Genomic DNA, 22,495 nt, shown 5'->3' with positions numbered 1-22,495 from the left:
GGGGGGGGGCGAGAAGACTCCTTCCCATCAGAGCAGAGTGGTGGGCAGCCCTGCCACCCACTTTCTACTCTCTGCTGGAGGGCAGAACTGAGCCCTGCTCCAGAACCAGCCAGCTAACAAATACATAAACTTCTTTCCACGTTGATATGACCAGATCTGAGTCAGGGCAAGTATTCAGAAACACAGTGCAGTGACCACAACAAGGAGGAGCTGCAGGGCCCAGAGCCTGGTGAGAATGTTCCCTCGCCTGCCCCCTTCGTGTCCAGGGGGTGCCACGGGGCGCCAGGGGCTGGTGCTCTCGGCCTGGCTGTTGCTTCGCTTTGGGGCAAGTGCCGGAGTGGCCCAGCAACAAACCCTGCCCTGGGTTAGTCCCTCGCTCTCTCTGCTCAACCCGCCTCACAGGGTGGTTGTAGCGATAAAAGAGGGGGCTCTCTGATTTGACATCTGGGGAGCCCCCCCCGTCCCTTTGGGGAATCAAAGGAAGCCCAGCTGGCCAAAGGGCCCGAAGAAGCCCAGCAAAGAGCCACCAAGCTGCAGGGAAGCTGCCTGTGAGGGCAGGCGTGGAGAACGGGGTCCACCAGAGAATCCTAGAGGCGGGAGGCGCCCTTGAGGCCATGCAGTCCAGCCCCCTCCCAGATGTCTGCCTGCCGCTTCTTTTCCACTCCCGCCTCAGGCCTCAGGGCTGGCAGGCTGGAAGCAACCCCTGGCTGGCCCTGAGCCTTCCGAGGGCGGGACAGCCCTGCTCCCTTTCTGCTCTTCCCTAATTTAGGTTTTAAAGGTTGTCCAGTCCAAATTCCTTAACTATGCAGATATTTTTTTATTTCTTTCTGGAATTACAATTTTACAGTTGCTTAAAGCAGCATACATTCTCCTGCCGCAAGCCCGGGCAAACCCCGGCTGCAGACTGGCCTGGGCCGATGAGGACCCTCCCGTCCCTCCTTCAGACCTGTGTCGTGCTCCGTGCCACGGGTACACGCCACCATTGCACCCATGCTCGGCTGGGAAGTCATGCCTGACATGGCATCCACCGCAACGTCCACAATGTCAGCCCCAGCAGCAGCACAAGCCAACATGGAAGCCACGCCGGCGCCCGAAGTGTCGTGGGTGTGAATGTGAAGCGGGACGTCGGGGAAGTGCTTGCGCAGTGCCCCCACGAGCATAGAGGAGGCCTGCGGCTTCAAGACCCCGGCCATGTCCTGAAAGAGGAAGGAGCAAAGGCTGAGGAGGAGGAGGAGGAAGGGGCGGAGGGAAAAGGCGCAGCTGCAGAGCTGACAGATCCCCTGAAGCTGAGGGTTGGGAGGGGACATCGGCTTCCCTTCTGGAGCCAGGCCAGGAGGAGGAGCACAACGGGCTACCTTGCACTCTCTCATTTCAGCTCCAAGTCCTAGGAAACCTCCCAGATAGGCTGCCGTGAGGAAGGATGGAAATGGGTCCCCGCCAGGCCAGGGCAGAATGGAAGCCTTCCCCCTCCTCCCTCCCTCCCTCCCTCCCTCCCTCCCTACCTTGATGGCCAAGATGTGAGTCCCGGCTTTGACCAGCTCCTCTGCAAGGCTGACGTAGTAGTCCAAGGTGTACTTGGTCCGGCTGGGGTCAGCCACATCCCCGGTGTAGGAGATGGCGGCCTCCACCACACCCCCTGCCCGCCCGGCTGCCTCCATCCCCAGCAGCATATTAGGGAGGTAATTGAGGGAGTCAAAGACGCGGAAGATGTCCATCCCGTTCTCTTTGGCCATCTGGCAGAACCTGCAATGCGGACAGAGAGAAGGCCCTGAGCCAAGGCCGGTCGCCCGGCTGCCCCGTGCCCAACCCGGGGCTCTGCTTCACGGCCTGCCCTGGAGGGAGCAGACTGCCTGAAGGCAGGGCTGTCAGGTTAACGTGGAGAGCTGCAATTGGACTTTTCCTCCAAGTATGTTCCAAAGGAACGTAAAGGATTTAAAGAAGCAAAAACAAAAGCTTAGCTTTTTGAGTGTAATATGTGTAACTCCCAAAATAAAGATCAGAGAGGCAGGACCGGTTCTGGGAAAGACCAGAAGGCTGGAAAGCAAATGGGGAACAGCCCAGCGAAGCTGCACCTCACCTACCTGAAGACGGAGTTGTCCGGGTAGTTGGTGTAGCCCACCGCATTCGCCCCTCTCAGCAGCATCTGGAATGGGATGTTGGGGATAAGCTCACGCAGCTCCTGCAGCCGGCGCCAGGGGCACTCGTACAGGAAGCGCATGGCAACGTCAAAGGTGGCACCTGGAAGGGCGGAAGAGGAGCATCAGCAAGAGGTCTCCTGCACTCATCTGAAATCCTGGAGTTGGGTTCCATGGGATCAGGTTGACTGTCAGAAAGGGGATGCAGTGTGTGTGTTCTTTAATAGCAATTCCAAAACTCAAAGGGTTCTCAGCTGGCACAGCAGCCAGTCTGATGACTGGTTCTTGGTCAAGTGGTCTGGCTCTGGCCTCCGTTGGAGCCATGGAGCCAAGTTCAACTCTCTTGTCCACCAGCATTGCCCTCTTCCCAGCAACATCCCTTCTTAAGGCTCTTAATTCCATGAGTTCTACATGCTGGGGAGCCTAACTTGTGGCCAAATTCAAGGATCAACCCGGCAGGCAGATTTGCAGCCCACTCATTCCAAAACAGCCTCTCCTCAAGACTTGCAGATATATTACCGACCTAAGAAAAAAATCAGATCCACCTGGAAAGGATTTGGATGAAGACAATCTGCGCTTGTGGTGTAGAGTTGGTGAACATGAAAGGATGGTGAAGATACAGATTTAATAAGGATGAAGGGACCAGATATAGGTCATTATATAAATAGCAATTTTACTGCAATAAGGGCAACAACAAAAAAAAAAACATTTCCATCTGCTGGCAGCTTGTCCAAGGTGACCCAGTCTCTCCTGGACAAAGGGGCCATCTGTTGGATAAAGTCACTCCGAAGAGATCTGTCCCAAGTTGATTGTAAACGTCCCATGGAGTTGAATGGAAAGAGTTGAACCTGCTAGTCTTGAGGAGCTGGACAGGATCATTAGAATTGTAAATGGGGTCACTTAAAAGTCCATGTTGCTTATGATTGGACAAGAACTATTGCAAGATGATGTGTGGTAGTAGTGGTAGTGAAGCATCCGTGAGGGATGACTGCTGGTTTATGCCCTCCTCAAGAAACCAAATCATCTAAAGTTCCTAGAAGCGTGGGGGCTTCGCCAGTTCAGCAATCTTCATTACAGGCTTTAATGCCCCCACCCCCGGCACCTGCACCCGCACCAGCCTTGACAATAAAAGATCTGCAGGATGTTTTGCAAGAGGCTTTGAAAAAGCAATCTCAACAATTAGCTGAACTTATGGAGGAGAAGAACACAGAAATGAGGGCAGACATCTTACTTGCACTTCAAGGCATGGCTGTTTGTATTGAACGTTTGGATGAGAGTGGAAGAACTTAGCCAAAATAGTGTGAGATTAGATGCTAAAATGACGGATGCTGAAACGGTGATGGAAAAGATTTATTTATTTATTTATTTAGTTACATTTATATACCGCCCTTTCCCTGAGGACTCAGGGCGGTTTACAGGGAATTAAAAAATCCACCATACAAAAGTTAAAAAACCAAATTAAAAAATATTAAATTGACCCTGTACACTTAAAACCCCAATTAAAAATTTCTCCTCAGCCTGGGCCCGAGAGCTCAAAGAGCCAGGTCTTCAGGCCCCGGCGGAATGATCGGAGGTCAGGGGCAGTTCTCAGCTCCACCGGCAGCTGGTTCCAGAGGGCAGGCGCTCCCACCGAGAAGGCCCTATCCCTGACAATGATTTATTATTGGTTCAGCATAGAGAGATGGAATTTGCTGTGAGAATTAGAGGGATGAAGGAAGATCCTAAGGAAAATTTGAAAAAAGTAGTTTCAGAAGCTCTTGAAGAGGTTTTGGGGCGCTCAGCAGAAGATATTATGGTGGATATAGATAAAATATTTCGTGTCAATTCCTGGATTGCAAGACAAAGGAAACTACCTAGAGATGTGGTGGTTTATTTTACAAAGAGAGCAATTAGAAACGAGGTTATTCAAGCCTTTTATAATAATAAATTTGCAGTTGCAGAGCAAGAAGTTTTAATTTTAAAAGAGATCCCTCCAAGAATTTTAAGGAGAAGGAAAGAGTTTGCTTTTTTGGCAGAAGAATTAAGAAGACGGGATATCCAGTTCAGATGGGAGATCCCAGTAGGTATGGTGGTGATGTATGCAGGCACGAGATATCGTCTTCTCACAGTGTTACAGGCACGTGATTTCTATGCTAACATTTTGAAGGCAGTCCCCATACCACTTCTGGAATCCAAAAGGAAGAATGGTGAAGGAGAGCGTCAACCACAAAGTGAGAGTGCACAAGGTGCTGAAGGAGTCACGCAGTTGAAAGATGGAGAATTCCAGAAAGTTACAGGAGTGGATCAGATTTCAGCATCAACGGAGGAGGTCAGAGACCAAAGAATGACACGCGCTGCAGCTCGACGAATGAGACAAGAGCAAGAACAGCAGAGAGTTATGATGGTATCTCAAAAACCTACTTACAGTGAACCAGTGGGAGGAGCGAGGCCAAAGAGAGTGCAGGTGATTTTGGAAGAGGCGCTCCAAAAGCTTCAGGTCGCAAAAGATGGCGACAAAGCTTCTAACCTGGAATGTTAATGGTCTAAATTCACCACATAAGAGAAAGAAAGTATTTCAATATCTAAAGCAATTTAAAAACGATATTATTTGCTTACAGGAAACATATTCGAGCGGCTGATCAAAAGTACTTGGTAAACTTTAGGTTGGGCACACAAGTTTATTGCTTCTGCGCCTGATAAGAAAAATGGAGTTGTTATCTATGTTAAGAATACTTTAACAGCGAGTTTAATTGAAGTAGACAAACAAGGAAGATATGTTATAATTGAATTATTAATAGAAGGCAAGAAAACGCTTTTGGTTGGACTATACGCTCCTAATCAACAGCAAGGAGATTTTTATAATTTACTACACAGCAAGATTATTCAGTGGGATTATAAATCTTGTATTTTTATGGGAGATTGGAATGGCGTCTTGGATGTACAAATGGACAAGGGAGGCCTTTTTAAAAGCATGCCAAGTCATGCTAAACTGCCTAAATCTTTTTTTGAGATGAAGGATGACTTGGAACTGAGAGATGTTTGGAGAGAAAGGAACTTGCAAGAAAAAGAATTTACTTTTTTCTCCGACAGGCATCAATCGTTTTCCAGGATTGATTTTGTATTAATTACTAATAATTTTTTTTCCTAGGATTAAGAAGATCAAGATTTGTCCAAGATCTTATTAAAAAAAGTTTGTTGATTTTTATTCTAAGTTGTACGCTAGAGATAAGATTAGTGATGTAGATATAGATGAATATTTGATAAAAGCCAATATTCCTGTTCTAACGCAAGAACAAAAGGAAGGGATGAACCAATTGATAACTGATGAAGAATTTTTTTTAGCAATTAAACAATTAAAAGTGGGCAAAGCGCCGGGAACTGACAGTTTGACCGCCGTTTACTATAAAAATTTACAGTCAGAAATGGTGGAACCTTTAAGGGAATTGTTTAAGACAATTCAATTGGGAGGAGGGGTATCTCCATCGTGGAAAACTGCTTTTATTTCGTTGATCCCGAAGGAAGATCAGGATGCCACTCAAGCCAAAAATTACAGACTAATATCGCTTTTAAATACTGATTATAAGTTATTTGCAAAAATCTTAGCTAACAGATTAATGAAGGTAATGCAACAAGTGATTCATAGTGATCAAACTGGATTTATAAGTGGTAGACAAATGAAGAATAATGTGAGACACATTGTAGATCTATTGGAATTTTTGGAAAGAAATAATCAGATCCCCGCAGCGCTGATCTTTTTGGATGCTGAAAAAGCCTTTGATTAATTGGATTGGCAATTTTTGATGAAAGTATTAGAGAAAATGGAATTCGGGGAAAATTTTTTACAACCTATTAGGGCAATATATCAAAAGCAAACAGCCCGTATAATAGTAAATAACAGTTTGACAGAACCATGTAATATTGAAAAGGGTACAAGGCAGGGGTGTTTGCTGTCACCTTTATTATTTGTTTTAACATTGGAAATATTACTGATTAAAATACGAGATTCGAATAAAATCAGGGGAATCCAAATAAGCGATCAGGATTATAGACAGAGGGCGTTTGCGGACGACCTGGTTATTACAGTAACTCAGCCGGATTATTCAGTTGTAGAATTGATGGAGATAATAATGTTATATGGGAAAGTTTCTGGATTTAAGATAAACATACAAAAAACTAAAATATTGTCTAAGAATATGACTGTATCACAAAAGGCTGTTTTAGAAGAGCTAACGGGATTTGAAATAGTTAAAAAGATTAAATATTTGGGGATATATCTGTCAGCCTCAAATGTGAAGTTATATAAAAATAATTATGAAATGTTATGGGGAAAAATACAAAAAGAATTAGATACTTGGAAAAAATTACAATTATCTTTATTGGGAAGAATTGCAGCAGTGAAGATGAATGTTTTGCCAAAATTTTTGTTTTTGTTTCAAATGATACCTATACTTAAAAAGGATTTAAATCTGGAGGAATGGCAAAAAGGAATTAATAAATTTGTTTGGGCAGGGGAAAAAGCCACAAGTTAAATTTAAGATAATGCAAGATACGCGTGAAAGAGGCGGTCTTAAAATGCCTAATTTTAAATTATATTGTGAGGCTGCTGCTTTGTCATTGATAAGTGACTGGTTTAATTTAACACAAGGGAGATTATTAAATCTTGAGGGTCATGATTTGTTATTTGGTTGACATGCATATTTATTGTATGATAAGAAGGTGGATAATGTGTTTAAGATACATATTTTAAGGTATTGTGAGGTGATCTCACGAGGATGATGGATTGTTAAAGGTGCTTCCAAGTAAAAGCATCACACAGAGATGCAATCATATTAGCTTTATTCAATGATAGATCAAAGAGAAAGAAATACTTGGCATGAAAGCATTCATGCCTGCATGTGAGAGAGAAACAAAATAAAAGCAAGCTAGCATTACATAACTAAAACAGAAGAAGAACTAGAAGCTAGGAGTAGAATCTTAAGAGGCTAGAACTAGAAGTAGAACAAGAACAAAGAGCAGCCCCTCGTGCAGAGGTATTTATGGGGGGTCTTGGTCCCTCCCTGACCATAAAACTCTCTCGCCAATGGGGCTGTCGGGTCTGAGGAGGAGATGCCCAGATGCTTGTTATCAGCTCATTGAACCAAGTCAAATTATTGGCCGTGTCTGACAGGCTGGCGTATTCAGCCTCGGCCGTGGAGCAAGAAATAAATTTTTGCTGTCCAACATGCCAATGTATTGGACAGCCATTTAGCAATATGAGGAAACCAGAGGTGCTCCGTCTACTTTTGGTGTCACCAGCCCAGTCTGCGTCTGAGTAAGCGGAGAGCTGGGCCGTCTTCCCTTTCTCTGGTTCTAGCATTAGGAGAGCATCAGCTGTGCCCTTAAGGTATCTAAGCACCCTTTTAACAGCAGTCCAGTGGAATTCCTTTGGGTGTTCCACGTGCCTGGACAATAGATTCACAGCTAAAGCTATGTCAGGTCTGCTCCAATTGCTGATGTATAGCAAGGAGCCAATCACAGATCTGTAAAGCGTGTTATCTGTGAACTCAGGACACAGATGGGTGTGGTTGTAAAAGTCGCTTTGCATTGGGCTATGCGTAGGATTAGATTCTGTCATTTTGCATTTGGCCAGTAATTCCTCTATCTTTTCTTTTTGAAATTGAGCGAACCCCCCTGTTGTGATTCAGGGTCAGCCTGTGGGTTCGGCAGTTGGGTCGGATGACTCAGATGAGGGGGAGGAGGGGGGTGTTGAAGAACTTGCTGATGATGGCTTTGAGGCTCCGCAGAGCCCCCAGCCAGGCCCCTCCTACCTGGTGGAGACCCAGCTGTGTGAGCCTGACAGTGTGGATGAAGATGACCCACAGCTGGCCCTGTTGAAGGACGCCCGACGCAGGAGGCAGTCAAGTAGGAGCAAGCAGAGGAAGGCTGTGGGACTTCTCGGAAGGAGGCAAAGAGAGGACACGCCCTGAACTCTTTATAAAAGGAATGTTTGGGGGAGGGCTGGTTTGCTGAAAGCAACCACTCCGATAGTGTTTCAAAGCTCCTGTATCTTGGTATGTGTTTTGTTTGTTTTTGTAATAAATTTGGCAGACGTATTCCAGCCTTTTGCCGTTTATAAAGGGGTTGCCTTTTCTGCAAGGGCGGTAGCAGGCTGGTACAGAACAGTTTGCTTTCAGCCACCCACCCCTTACTAATATTATGGAGCAGCTACGTGCTGAGAATGCCCAGCTCACCCAGCAACTCACTTTGCTGGCAGCTCAGGTGGCTCAACTGCAAGCTCAGGTTCATGCTGCACCCTCACCCAGGAGAAAATGCCAAGTTGCAATGCCGGATAAATTTACAGGCACTCCAGAACTGTTTCCTGCTTTCCTGGGACAATGCCAGCTCTTTATCAGCGTGAGAGCAGCTGATTTCCCCACTGACCGGGATAAGGTGGGGTTTGTGTTAAGCCTTCTTTCGGGTGATGCAGCTCGTTGGGGCACGCCTCTGCTGGCTCAACCTAGCCCATTGTTGGACAACTTTGTGGGGTTTTGTGATCATATGCGTCTGATGTATGAGGACCCTATTAAGACGCAGATTGCTACTCGACGTCTGAAAGCTCTGAGGCAGGGTCAACGCCCCCTACAGGGCTATATCAGCGATTTCCGGCTGCTTAGCCAGGATTCCGCCTGGAATGAGGCTGCGCTCGTGGATGCCTTCCAGGATGGATTGTCGGAGGAGATGTTGGATGAGCTGGCCCGTGTGGATATTCCCTCAGACCTGAATGGGCTGATCCATCTCTGCCTGTGGATCGATGCTCGGTTGCAGCAGCGAAGGAGTCGCCGTGCCACCCCACAGACCCCTGCCGCCCCTGTTGTGCGTGAGCCCCCAGTTCAAAGGGAGGAGCCAATGGAGCTGGGTGCCGCCAGGTCTCGTCTATCGGTGACTGAAATGAACAGACGACGATCGGGGGGTTGTGCTTTTACTGACCCTGGACATTTGGCTGCTTTTTGCCCAAAGAAGCGACAGCGGGCATCAGTGATCGAGTCTGCCCCGAGAAAGTCCCCTACTTTTCTGTCGGGAAACGCCCTGAGTCCGATCTAGACGGTGTGATAGATCGGGCGTCCCACAACACTGAGCGACGTCTTTCCGATGCTGCCTGTGGACCTCCACGGCATCTGATATTGGAGGCACGTCTGATCCTTCCTGGCAAGCCAGAGGGGATTCCAGTCCATGCCTTAATTGACTCTGGGGCCACCACAAATTTTATGGACTCAGCATTTGTGGCCAAATGGGCTGTTCCCCAGTGCCCGGTGGATCCGCCCATGTTAGTGGAGACTATTGATGGTCGAGTGCTCCTGTCTGGGCCTATTACGGCCGCCACGCAACCATTATGTATGGCCATCAGTTCCCATGTGGAGGCCATCCAGTTCTATATCACCTCAGACCTGCACTTCCCCGTGGTCTTGGGACTGGCGTGGCTCCGGGCGCATGACCCACAGATCTATTGGTCACAGAACTTGGTCACCTTCCCAAGCTTGTAGTGCGTGGACCACTCCCACCATATTTGTGCCGGCCAGGTGGAGGGTTTCCCAGGGGTTTCCTTGCCTCCCGAACTGTCCGACTTTGCTGATGTGTTCAGCGAGACAGAGGCGGATCAATTACCCCCACACAGGCCCTATGACTGCCCCATTGATTTAGTCCCTGATGCGCCTCTCCCAGTGGGGCGTTTGTACTCCATGTCGGACCCCGAGTTGGCTGCATTGCGGGACTTTCTGGAGAAGAATTTGGCTCGCGGTTTCATCCGGCCCTCGTCCTCGCCAGTGTCTGCACCCGTGCTCTTCGTCAAAAAGAAGTCGGGCGAATTACGGCTTTGCTGCGATTACAGAAAACTCAACGCCATCACGGTGCGCAACCGTTACCCGCTGCCCCTCATCCCCGAACTCTTGGACCGACTCTGGGAGGCTAAGATCTTCACGAAACTGGACCTGCGTGGAGCTTACAACCTCGTCAGGGTTCGGCCGAGTGATGAGTGGAAGACGGCGTTTGGTACTCGCTATGGACATTTTGAGTACACGGTGATGCCGTTTGGCCTGACCAACGCCCCCGCTGTGTTTCAGCATTTCATGAATGACATTTTCCGGGATTTGTTGGATCAGTTTGTCGTGATCTACTTGGACGACATCCTGATCTACTCTCCATCGCGTGAGGTGCACCATCAGCATCTCCATCAGGTCCTGCAGCGACTCCGAGAACATCGGCTGTTTGCCAAGTTGGAGAAGTGCCAGTTCTACCGGGTGACCATCGATTTCCTGGGTCACCGCATTTCTCCTGAGGGCATCGCCATGGAGCCGAGTAAGGTTGGGTCTTTGCAGAGTTGGCAACCCCCGCGTTGCGTGAAGGATGTTCAGCGACTTCTTGGATTTGCCAACTATTACCGAACTTTCATCCCTGGGTTTGCTGCCTTGACAGCCCCCCTCACCCGGCTCCTGCAGAAGAAGACTCGGTTCCAGTGGAACGCACCAGAACAACAGGCTTTCCAGACTTTGAAGGAAGCCTTCATGAAGGAGCCCATCTTGAAGCATCCTGACCCGCAACGGCCGTTTGTCGTGGAGGCGGACGCCTCCGACATTGCCATTGGGGCGGTGTTACTCCAGGCAACGACGCCCAGCGGTACCCTCTTCCCTTGCGCGTATCATTCACGAAAACTGAACCCCTCGGAGCGCAATTATACAATCTGGGAGAAGGAGCTGCTGGCCATCAAAGCGGCGTTCGAGGCCTGGAGGCATCATCTGGAGGGAGCGCGGCATCAAATCGAGGTCCGGACGGACCATAAGAATCTGGAAAGCCTGCAGACCGCTCGGAATTTGAACCAACGCCAGATCCGGTGGTCTCTTTTCTTTGCGAGGTTTGACTTCCGGGTTCGGTACATACCTAGCGGGCACAATCAAAGAGCGGATGCTCTGTCTAGGAAGCCCGAATATTCCCGAGTGGAAGACAAGCTTCTGCCCAGGACAGTGATCCCCGTCGAGTCTTTTGCTGCGGTGCGGGAGCCGGTTGATATACGGGCTCGGATCCGGGAGGCACAGCAGCAGGAGGTGTGGGTGGCTCAGCGGAAGGAGGAGGTGGGGCCAGATTCTCCTTGGACGGTCACGGATGGACTCTTGTATTATCGTGACCGGCTCTATGTTCCGGGAGGGCCACTCAGGGGACTCATCCTCAGCCAGTGTCATGATAACCCAGCAGCGGGGCATTTTGGCCTGTTCAAGACGCTGAACCTGGTCTCCCATACCTTCTGGTGGCCCCGAGTCCGACACGACGTCCAGTCCTATGTCACCTCCTGCATCCCATGCAGGCAGGCCAAGTCAGCGACAGGGGCCCCGCCTGGATTACTGCAGCCCTTGCCAACACCCAAAAGACCCTGGGGGGCTGTGTCCATGGACTTTCTGACGGATTTACCCCCATCCTCTGGTTTTACGACAGTGTATGTGGTGGTGGACATGCTGACCAAGATGGCGCACTTCATCCCCTGTCACAGCTTACCGTCAGCCCGCGCCACTAGTCGTATGTTCATTCAGCAGGTGTTTCGGCTGCACGGCCTCCCTGATAGAGTCGTCTCTGATAGGGGGGCCCAGTTTACAGCCCGCTTCTGGCAGGAGTTGATGCATGCGTTGGATATCAAGATTTGCCTCTCGTCCGTGCATCATCCTCAAACTGACGGGGGAACCGAGAAGGTCATCGGTATCCTGGAACAATATCTGCGCTGCTACGTCAATCTGCAGCAAAACAATTGGGTGGACTATCTGGACATAGCTGAATTTGCATTTAACAATTCGCAGCACACCTCCACACAGATGACACCGTTCTTGGCCAATGTGGGTTATCACCCCCGGTTTTTCCCCCTTTCTCCCGTGGACTCACCAGAGCCGGCAGCGAACGACTTCATGGCAGAGTTACAGGCGATCCATCGATTGGTGCGACGTCAGTTAGAGAAGGCCAAGGCCGATTACTAAAGGTTTGCTGATCGGTCAAGACGGGATACGCCTCCACTATCGGTGGTGGATCGGGTCTGGTTGTCCACCAGGAACCTACCGTCAACACGGCCGGTGAGAAAGTTAGATCACCGATATTTAGGACCGTTCCCAGTCGAGGCTGTCATCAATCCGGTCGCCAATCGCTTAACTCTGCCACGTTCCCTGCGCGTGCACCCAGTCTTTCATCGGTCTCTGTTGGTCCCCGAGCAACCGGCTTGTCCACTCCGCCGAGCGGAACCTCCCCCATCAGGACCTCGTGATGGAGGCAGCACCCCCAAGTACGAGGTTGCCAGCATCAGGGATTCCCGTTGGCTGAAAGGTCGCTTCCAGTACCTGATTGAATGGAAAGGTTACGGACCAGAGGAATTCACCTGGGAAGACGCGACCGCCGTTCATGCCCCTGCGTTGGTGACTGCTTTTCATGAACAATTCCCATGCCGACCGCATCCGGATCGGCAGCCCTGGGGGAAGGGCCCTGCGGTGCGGGATAGTGTTGGGATTCAGGGTCAGACTGTGGGTTCGGCAGTTGGGTCGGATGACTCAGATGAGGGGGAGGAGGGGGGTGTTGAAGAACTTGCTGATGATGGCTTTGAGGCTCCGCAGAGCCCCCAGCCAGGCCCCTCCTACCTGGTGGAGACCAAGCTGTGTGAGCCTGACAGTGTGGATGAAGATGACCCACAGCTGGCTCTGTTCAAGGACGCCCAACGCAGGAGGCAGTCAAGTAGGAGCAAGCAGAGGAAGGCTGTGGGACTTCTCGGAAGGAGGCAAAGAGAGGCCACGCCCTGAACTCTTTATAAAGGGAATGTTTGGGGGAGGGCTGGTTTGCTGAAAGCAACCGCTCCGATAGTGTTTCAAAGCTCCTGTATCTTGGTATGTGTTTTGTTTGTTTTTGTAATAAATTTGGCAGACGTATTCCAGCCTCTTGCCGTTTATAAAGGGGTTGCCTTTTCTGCAAGGCAGACTGGTACAGAACACCCCCCTTAGTGGCCAAAATATGCACACCCAAGTACTTGTCAACCCGCCCCAAAGATTTCAGAGTAAACTTTTCTTCCTTGGCAAATTCATCACACTCTTCCTTGTCAGGCCCTACATATAATAGGTCGTCCACATAAACTAACACCCGTTCTTTGGAGTTGCGTGTGAAGACACATTCATCTGCATGGGATGCGGTGAAACCAACTCGTTCTAAACTCTTTCTAAGACAGTCATACCATAATTTCCCGGACTGCTTGAGACCATATAACCCTTTGTGGAGCAACCATGTATTTCCCCCTTCTTGCTGGTAGCCAGGAGGAGCCCTCACGTAGATCTGCCGGTCCAAGTTGGCGTGGAGGTAAGCCGTCTGGATGTCGAATTGGAAGACTTCTTCTCCCAGAGCGGCTGCAGTCATGAGGGCGGCCTTGACGCTCTCTGCGCGGATGGTTGGAGAGTACGTCTCGGCGTAGTCTTCCATCTAGCGCTGAGCGAAGCCCTGGGCTACCAAACGGGCCTTATATAGGTAGAGGCCATTGGCAAGTGGTTTGGCTTTGTAAACCCACCTTGTGCCAATGACTTTCCTCTCCTTTGGTGGTTGCTGGGGGGTGAAGACTTTGAGTTTCTTTAAGCTCTGCATCTCCTTCTCCATCGCGAGCTGCCATTTCTCCTGCTCTTCGATGGGCAGCTCCTGGATGTCAGAGAAGGATTTTGGGGTGACCACAACGCTGTTGACAGACGCGATGTGGCCAATGTCAATTCTCTTTGGCGGGACCCCTTTGTTGGACCGCTTTGACCTCCTTACCTTCTGCCACTCACCGCTCTTTTCTTCCGTGGGACTGGACACATCTTCGTTTTGTTCCTCACTTTCGTCGGTGGCAGGGTACGTGGTCGCCTCTGGTGATGTCGTGGTCAGTGTGTCCTTGCTGGGTCAGTTGGCATATGGGCTCAGATCATTTGAGTGGATCTGAGTCCAATTGGAGTCCTCTTCGAAAGAGGCAGATTGGGAAGTCACAGGCCTGCCCCCTTCTCCCAGGAAACGATAGGTCTTGGAGCCAGGAGCATAGCCCAAGAACCTTAGTCTCTGGGAAACAGATCTCCCCTTCTTCCGCAGCTGCTTGGGGATGTGCACCCATGCGTAGGAACCAAACACACGCAAATGTGCCAGATTTGGTTTCCTACCGTGAACCAGGAAGTATGGGGTCTGGTTCACAACACTGCTCCAGGTGCGGTTTAAGGTGTAATTGGCATAGTGGATTGCTTCCCCCCAGTATGATTCTGAGACTTTAGCGTCTGCAATCAGACTACGCATCATGGTTTGCAGAATTCCATTTCTTTTCTCAGCTACACCATTTTGCAAGGGGGTGAATGGTGCAGTAAGAAAATGGCGGATGCCCTTACGCCTTACCCAGTCCTGGAACTTTTGGGACATGAACTCAGCCCCGCGATCGCTCTGCAATTGTGTGATCTTGGTCTTGTACTGGGTCTCTACAAAGTTGTACAGTGACTTTATGGCGTCAAAGGCTTCAGATTTTTCTGTGAGGGTATACACGTGGCCGTATCGTGAAAAATCATCAACGGCAGTGAGAAAATACTTTTTCTTTCCTAGGGATGGTGTAAAAGGCCCAACCAGATCAACATGTACTAGCAACCACTGAGCCTTACGCAGTGACACCTTTGGAGTAGGGGCAGCCTTCCTCTTTGTTTTCTTGCAAATGGCACAGTCCAGAAACACGTCACAATCCTTGAGCTGGACTCCCTCAGCAAATTCTCCCATCTTTTTAACTACAGGGAAGCTCGCTTGACCTAATTTTACTGAGCATGCCCAAGATGGCGGACGTGCTCGGCTAAGCTCCGTTTGGAGCTGCAGCAATGTGACGACCCTGGGAGCCTCACAGGAATATTCTTTTCTGTGAAGGACTTGGAGGGGGGACGAGGACGAGGTGAGCCTCTGTACTGTTGTTTTTTGGCCCCGTGAGCCCTGAACTCTCCGGAAGAGTTTTAGAGGCCTTAGAGGATACGGAGGAGCTGAGCAGCGCTTTGTGCTGCATGATCAGCTGTTCGTCGGACCAGCAGTTTGTCGGAAGGCTTGCGGACTTGCGAATTCGAATGGAGGCTGCTGGAGTGCCTGGGAGACCAGATATTCTGCGGAGCTCTACTCTAAGCGGCGCCGACCAGCTGACTACGGATCCGGGAGGCATTCTCGAAGCCTGTGGAGCCTGGGACATCTTTTTAGAACTTGGCGGTGTTCCGGAGCGCCCTTCAGCTGCTTGGGGGAGCCGCGTGTTGATTGATTAACTACGAATCGCGGCTTGGAGCAGCGTTGGCGTGGAAATGTTGAAGTGTTTGTCGGTTTTTTGTTTTTTTTTTGGAGGGCCCCGGCTGCTCGGAGGAGGTTTGGGAGAGCCGTGTGGGTCCGGAAGATCTGACTGAGCCCCGTGTTGAATTTCTTGGCGCCAACCAGCTGACTGTGCTCTGCGGTGCCGACCAGCTGTCTCCAGTTGCTCAGGAGCCGGATGCTGGTTGAGTAACAACTCCCATTATGAACTACGGTTTGGAACAGCGTCAGCGTTTTAAGCTGGAGTGGTGGAGACGGCCCTGGTTGGCGTCTGAGACGGTTGGCGGTGAGGGGGTTGGAGTGCCGTGACCGTCTTGGTACGGTGACTATGGCTGGGTGGAGTATGGACTTTTATGCCTGGACATCTGGAGGCATGGACTATTATGCCTGGACATCTGGAGGCATGGACTATTATAGTTCACTGGACCATATCCTTCAGCCCCACTCTGTGACTTTATGGGTTTTTACCCTAATCCATCTCGCTGACTGGTTTCGCCTATTGTCCTCCCTTTTTTCCTTTCCCCCTGGGCTGTGGAAGGTGCCGGGTGTATAACCACTGTGAGAGAGTGGTTAAGAGTTAAGAGCTCCATCTTTTCCGTCTTAGAGGTGAGAGCTCTAGGCGGTATCTCTCTCCCCGGCTGTATATCTCAGGCTGCTCCCCGGTTCTGACCGTTGTGAGAGAACGGGGATTGTCCCGGGGTTACCCTGCTCTAGTGGCAGAAGAGCTGGGTTTGCAGTCTGGAGTCCCTTTTTGGGGACTCCAGACTGCAAAGGGACTCTAAAAATGGAGTCCCTTCCATTTTTAAGATCCTCCCTTTTTATTTATTCGATCTGGGTCTGTTTTTGCTGTATTACCCAATTTTACCATGGCTTTGAGGTACTCCAGCACGGTTTTACTCGCTCTCAGAGGTGCCCCCCCCATCCTGGGAGCGACCCACCTTACCTTTTAATTTACCTCTTGATGACGGGTCCGACTGTTGGGACCCTGAGAGATGGCCGGGCAGAAACAGGGGCCTAAGATATAAATTTAACAAGAGGCCCCTGATTACTTTTTTAGCTAAACTTTTTGTAGGGTTAGGGAGGGGGGAGGGTTGTGGTTGGTTGGAGAGGGGGGGCACTCTGCCAACTGCTGTTCAGACCAGGCCTAGTAGAGATCGCGTTGAGAGGGAGCCGGGGTCGGTCATCTCTGGAGCTCTGGAGCGGGTCGTGGGAATGCCAATTCCCACGACGATAGGGAATGGCTGCAGGTGTAAGATCAGAGGGCCGTATCGACCTCCGGGAGGGCCTCTCCGCTATCTGCAAGCGGTGAGGCGCTCCGACCCTCTGCCTTCGACCCAAGGCTCTGGGAGCGGGGATGCGCAGCCACCTGAGCTCTGACTGGTGTACCTAAATGCCAGGTCCGTTGCTAATAAGGCTCCCCTCGTCCGGGATTTAGTCGAGGGTGAGCAAGCGGACCTGGCTTGCATTACGGAAACCTGGTTGGGCCCAGAGGGTGGTATCCCCCTGGTGGATCTCTGCCCACCAGGCTTCCGGGTGCTACACCGGCTACACTCAGGGTAGGGGTGGGGGAGTGGCTGTAGTTATGAGGGAGACCTTATGTCCGCAGGAGGCCACCGTTCCTCAGATAGTCGGGTGTGAATCTCTCTTATTGAGGTTTGATCCTAGGGCGCAGTTGGGCTTGCTGCTCACGTACCTTTCGCCTAGTCGCGTAGCAGCAGCCCTGCCTGAGCTTCTCGATATCCTCTCAGGGCTGGTGATTGAGTTTCCTAAACTAATGGTTTTGGGAGACTTCAATCTACCATCCCTGGGAGGAGTATCTGAGTTAGCTCGGGAGTTCATGGCTTCCATGACGGCCATGGACCTGACGCAGGTAATTCATGGACCAACCCATGAGGGAGGCCACACCCTTGACTTGGTTTTCTTATCTGGTCGGTGGTTAGATGATCTTGGTGGGGGCTCCCCAATTGTTATGCCCCTGTCATGGACCGATCATCATCTCCTGCGGCTGGTCTTCCGTTTTGCCACTCCCCACCGTGGGGTTGTTGAGCCAACTAGATGGTTCCGCCCCAGGCGCTTAATGGACCCTGAGAGGTTTCAGGCAGCGCTGGGGGCCCCACCTGCCTCCCCAGTTCACAGCTCGGCGGATGCCTTAGTGGAGGCCTGGGAAAGGACGGCCACGGAGGCACTTGACCGAGTTGTACCCTTGCGGCCCCTGACCCGGCGCAGATCCCAATGGGCTCCATGGTTTTCCGCGGAGCTCCGGGAGAGGAAGCGTCGGAGACGGGGCCTAGAGAGCGTCTGGAGGTCCACCCGATCTGAATCCGACCGATTGCGACTAAGAACCCATATTAGGTCTTATCTCGCTGCGATGAGGGTAGCGAGATCTAACTATTTCGCTGCCCTCATCGCGTCCGCAGATAATCGCCCGGCCGCCCTGTTTAGGGTGACCCGCTCCCTCCTCAACCAGGAGGTTAGTGGGGATCCCTTGCAGGGGCGTGCCGAGGAATTTAGTCAACATCTGTCGGACAAAATCGCTCGGATTCGGACCGGTTTGGACTCCGACTGGGCAGTATCGGACGATCAGGACACGAGTGATCTTGTCGATGTCATCTGGGAGGAGTTCGATCCTGTGACTCCAGACTTCTGGTCACGATGGGAGAGGTCCTGCCATCTGTTATAAATGGATTTGAGCTGGATCTTCCAGACATATTGTAGTATAGTTCCTGGCTGGCTTGGAAGCGTTCCTTTAAACCATGCTCTGGCTACCAACTTGTGAGGTGATCTCACGAGGATGATGGATCGTTAAAGGTGCTTCCAAGTAAAAGCATCACGCAGAGATGCAATCATATTAGCTTTATTCAATGATAGATCAAAGAGAAAGAAATACTTGGCATGAAAGCATTCATGCCTGCATGTGAGAGAGAAACAAAATAAAAGCAAGCTAGCATTACATAACTAAAACAGAAGAAGAACTAGAAGCTAGGAGTAGAATCTTAAGAGTCTAGAACTAGAAGTAGAACAAGAACAAAGAGCAGTCCCTCATGCAGAGGTATTTATGGGGGGTCTTGGTCCCTCCCTGACCATAAAACTCTCTCGCCAATGGGGCTGTCGGGTCTGAGACCCTTGGCTCATCAGTGGAAGCAAAGAAGTCTCTTTGCTCCCATCTGATGACCCTTTTGGGGAACTGCCATGGCTGGCACTAATCATCTAACAGGTATGCTCTGTTGTGAGTTTGGAAAAAGTATAGACATAAGTTAAATTACAAGATACCCATTTGGTATCTTGTAATTTAACTAGATACCTAAACACGCAATAGAAAATATAAATGTGAGATTTAAACATGATGAGACTACATATAAGGAAATCTTAAGTTTAGAAAGGAATGTATGGCAATTAAAGCCATATAATATTTTAAAAGAAGAAAAGATTGTACAAACTTGGTTCCAGTATGGGCAATTACAGGCAAGATGGAAAGAGGACCAGAAAGTTGGTTTCTCGATGATTGATGAAAATTTGGTAAAACAAATTAGAGATCAAGGTCAAGCACATATAAAAAGGATATATAATGCATTGATAGAAATTGATTCAGAAATGGAACTTGTTAAAGATTGTATGATAAAGTGGGCCCAGAATTTTCAAGAAGTTATAACAATGGACACTTGGGAAAAGATTTGGGTTAGAAATGTAAAATTTACACAGGCCCAAAATTTAAGAGAGAATTTTTATAAAATGTTTTATAGGTGGCACATAGATCCTAAAAAATTAGCAAGTATGTATCTGAACTGCCAGCCCAAATGTTGGAGGTGTGGTTGTGAAGATGCAATGTATTTTCATATATGGTGGACTTGTAAAAAGGTTAAAGCTTTTTGGATTAAAATTTGGTGGAATATGCAAAAGATATTTAAGAAAAGGATAAAGTTTTCTCCACAATTGTTCTTATTGGGTATTATTACAGATACTACTGTTATAGATACAAAGTTGATGTTGCATTTAATTACGGCAGTGAGACTTTTAGTAGCACAATATTGGAAGAAGGAAGAACTGCCTACTATAGAAGAGTGGACTTTGAAAGTTTCTAACTTGGCGGAAATGGCAAAGATTTCAGCATATTTGAAAGACCAATCGCAACAGAGATACATTGTGGAATGGAGAAGATGGATTGAATATATTCAGAATAAATATGGGACTAAAAAGTATCATTTAGCATTTGAATAAGCAGCGGATTTTTATGACGTATAATTAGTTAGTAGTTAGTTTATTAATATTTTGACTATGGAGAGTTAAAGTGTGATAGAATTTAATGTTTTATTATTGTTGTTAGCATATTTTAGATTACGTTGGTTTGTATTATTATACCCTGTATTCAGCTCTAGGAAGTCGGGGAGGGTGGGGGGGGGTTGGGGAGGGGGTTTTTTGTATTCAAAAATGTATTGTAAAACTTTTCAATAAAAAAAAAAGAAACCATCACTGGAACAATTTTTAGTTGGTCTCCATGCTACCAGTTTTAGGTTGTCGAGAAGATGGTTGGTAGCCCTCTGGGAGATGGAAGTGAGGACATTAAGATGTGGTGATTCTCCTTTTTCCAAAACTAGCTCCAGGCAGTTGGTAGCAGGCAAAAGGTCTGGCTCTTGCCCCACCTTGCCCCACCTTGCAGTGCCCTGCACCCTCCCCATTAAGTTCTACCTGACATTGCTGGGTGAGGAATTATGGGCCATCAGAGAGATGGTCAGCACAGCTATACATTCCAATAGAGAAAACACACAGCTCAGGATTAGGGACTGGCTGAACGCCTCTTCACTATATTACTCCCTGGTAGATCTGGCACCACAGAACTAATAATTTTGTTCTTTTATTTACTCTTCTGATTTGCTGTTTTGACCATTTATAATACTTCTCTAAGCTTGCTATGTCTTCCTTGTATGTGGTGATTATTTGTGGGCAGGATAAACCTGTCCATGTCAGAACCCACTCCAATCCACATCTTAAGAAAGAAAGACTCTTGGAGGCAGGATTGCCAAGACATGGATGATAGACAGGATCTGAAAAATCTCCTCAATGATCGATATTTTTAAAGTGTCCCTGAGCAAAACCCCACCCCTCAGTTCATTTGGTAAGTTCCGGATCCGTCAAGTTTCAGTGGCAAGCCCCTCGTGGGAAAGGGAGAACCATCATTCATAGCACAATCACTCCTTCCCCTTCACATTCCATCCGGAGACACAAACCCCACAACCCCTTTCTTAGTTGCTCGTAAGATCAGAGAGAGAGAATGATCTTATTGTGATGGGCAACAGGCTAGATAAACAAAAAGTTACATCTAAGGAGAGGAAATGGAGGCAATAAACTCCCATTTTTATTTCCTTTCCTCCTTGGGAATGGCAGAATCCAAGGGGGGTGGGCGAGATTTGGGTTTGCACAGAAAGAGAGTTAGAAATGAAATATAAATGGATTCTGACAGTCCATTTATTTCAGACCTGAGTTGCTGCCTTCATTGTGAGCCCTTGTTTGCAAAACCCAACTCAGAACTCACATGGGCCAGAAACTCAACCTGGCAGCCAGAAACTGCCTCACCCACCTCCTGACAGGAGGTCTCAGATTTCCTGGGGGGCTCTGAGGACCCCGGCCGCTCTCTCACCTCCCCAGTTCTCCATGCTGAAGAGCCTGCTGAAGTTCTGGGCTACGAAGGGGGAGATCTTCTTCAGGTCGTGGGTGCGAACACGAGTGGCCAGCAGTGACTGGTGAGCATCTCGGAAGGTGGTGTCCATCAAAAGCAGGCCCTGGTGCTGGCGAATGGCCTTGGCAAAGCCTGCAGGGCCCTCGCTGAGAAGGACATCCCGGAAGCCGACGGGGGGCTGACCTGTGGCAGAAAAAGGGTTGCATTTTATGCAGAGCACAGAAAGGGGCAATGAGAATCTTTCTCCCATCCCTAGAACAGGGAGCCCAGTGGATTCTTATCTAAGAGTTTTAAAACAAACACCCCTCCTCATACTGGTTTGCAATCTGACTCTACGCCTTTAGCTCCACTAAAACAGCCTGCAGGCAAAACTTAAGGAAACTAAGTTTCATTCACAAAACAATGTACACATTGTAAAATCAGACTTGGCTAAAGCCATCTCCAAATAGACAGCAGAATAGAGCAAGGACTGAAATTATTATGCAGGCTGGGGTCAAATCAGGAAAACAAAACACTTAGGATTTACATTTCCCCTTTGCCTTGAAGGCTAGTCATGATCCTACATGCCACAAAAGAGAATCTCGCAACAAAAATTAAAATACTATATCCAGTCTAAAGAACATAGAAGGAACACATTTTCATACAATAACAAAGAACCAGAAACATACAAAAACTCACTAACTCACAACCTCAATTTCCCAGCTGCACCCAAAGATGATTACGGAACTGGAGACTAAAACAGGTTGCTGGAATTGGGAGTGTCTGGTATAATAATAATAATAATAATAATAATAATAATAATAATAATAATAATAATAATAATAATAATAATAATAATAATAATAATAATAATAATAATAATAATAATTTAATTTTTATACCGCCCTTCTCCCGAAGGACTCAGGGCGGTGTACAGGGCAATACAATAAAATACAATATATAAAAATTAAAAGAAATATTAAATACAATAGCCCAATTCAATAGATTAATACAAAACGTTAAAATACCCCTAAACCCATCAGACCAGGCCGGCTTGTTCAAATAAATATCTTTTTAGGTCACGTCGGAAGGAGCGAAGCCGTCCGGAGCTCCACCGGTAAACGGTTCCAAAGGTCTGGCGCTCCCACAGAGAATGCTCTCCCCCTGGGGGCCGCCAGTCGACACTCTTTGACCGACGGCACCCTAAGGAGGCCCTCTCTGTGGGAGCGCACTGGACGAAGGGAAGTTGATGCCGGCAGCAGATGCTCCCGTAAGTAACCTGGACCCATGCCATTTAGGGCTTTATAGGTCGTAACCAGCACCTTGAATCTTACCCGGAGGAAAACCGGAAGCCAATGCAGCTCACGGAGTAGAGGTGTTACATGGGAGTATCGGGAAGCCTCCACCACCA

General features: G+C 48.8%; 1 protein-coding gene across 4 annotated transcripts in view; it reads right to left on the bottom strand.

Annotated features, from left to right (window-relative positions):
- PC (pyruvate carboxylase) overlaps positions 1-22,495 on the bottom strand; it is a 146,142-nt gene that overhangs the window by 6,128 nt on the left and 117,519 nt on the right. For all 4 annotated transcript variants that reach the window (XM_083374457.1, XM_083374454.1, XM_083374455.1 and 1 more), the window contains 4 exons: positions 21,067-21,288; positions 2,082-2,238; positions 1,503-1,743; positions 947-1,196 (listed from right to left, as the gene is read on the bottom strand). In XM_083374457.1, the coding sequence (XP_083230583.1) occupies positions 947-1,196; positions 1,503-1,743; positions 2,082-2,238; positions 21,067-21,288 (870 nt within the window). The remainder of the gene's footprint in view (positions 1-946; positions 1,197-1,502; positions 1,744-2,081; positions 2,239-21,066; positions 21,289-22,495) is intronic.

The sequence above is a fragment of the Vipera ursinii genome, assembly GCF_947247035.1.
Source record: "Vipera ursinii genome assembly, chromosome: 15".
NCBI lineage: Eukaryota > Metazoa > Chordata > Lepidosauria > Squamata > Viperidae > Vipera > Vipera ursinii.
Note: the sequence above shows the minus strand (reverse complement) of the source record. Positions and strands in the feature narration are given on the sequence as shown.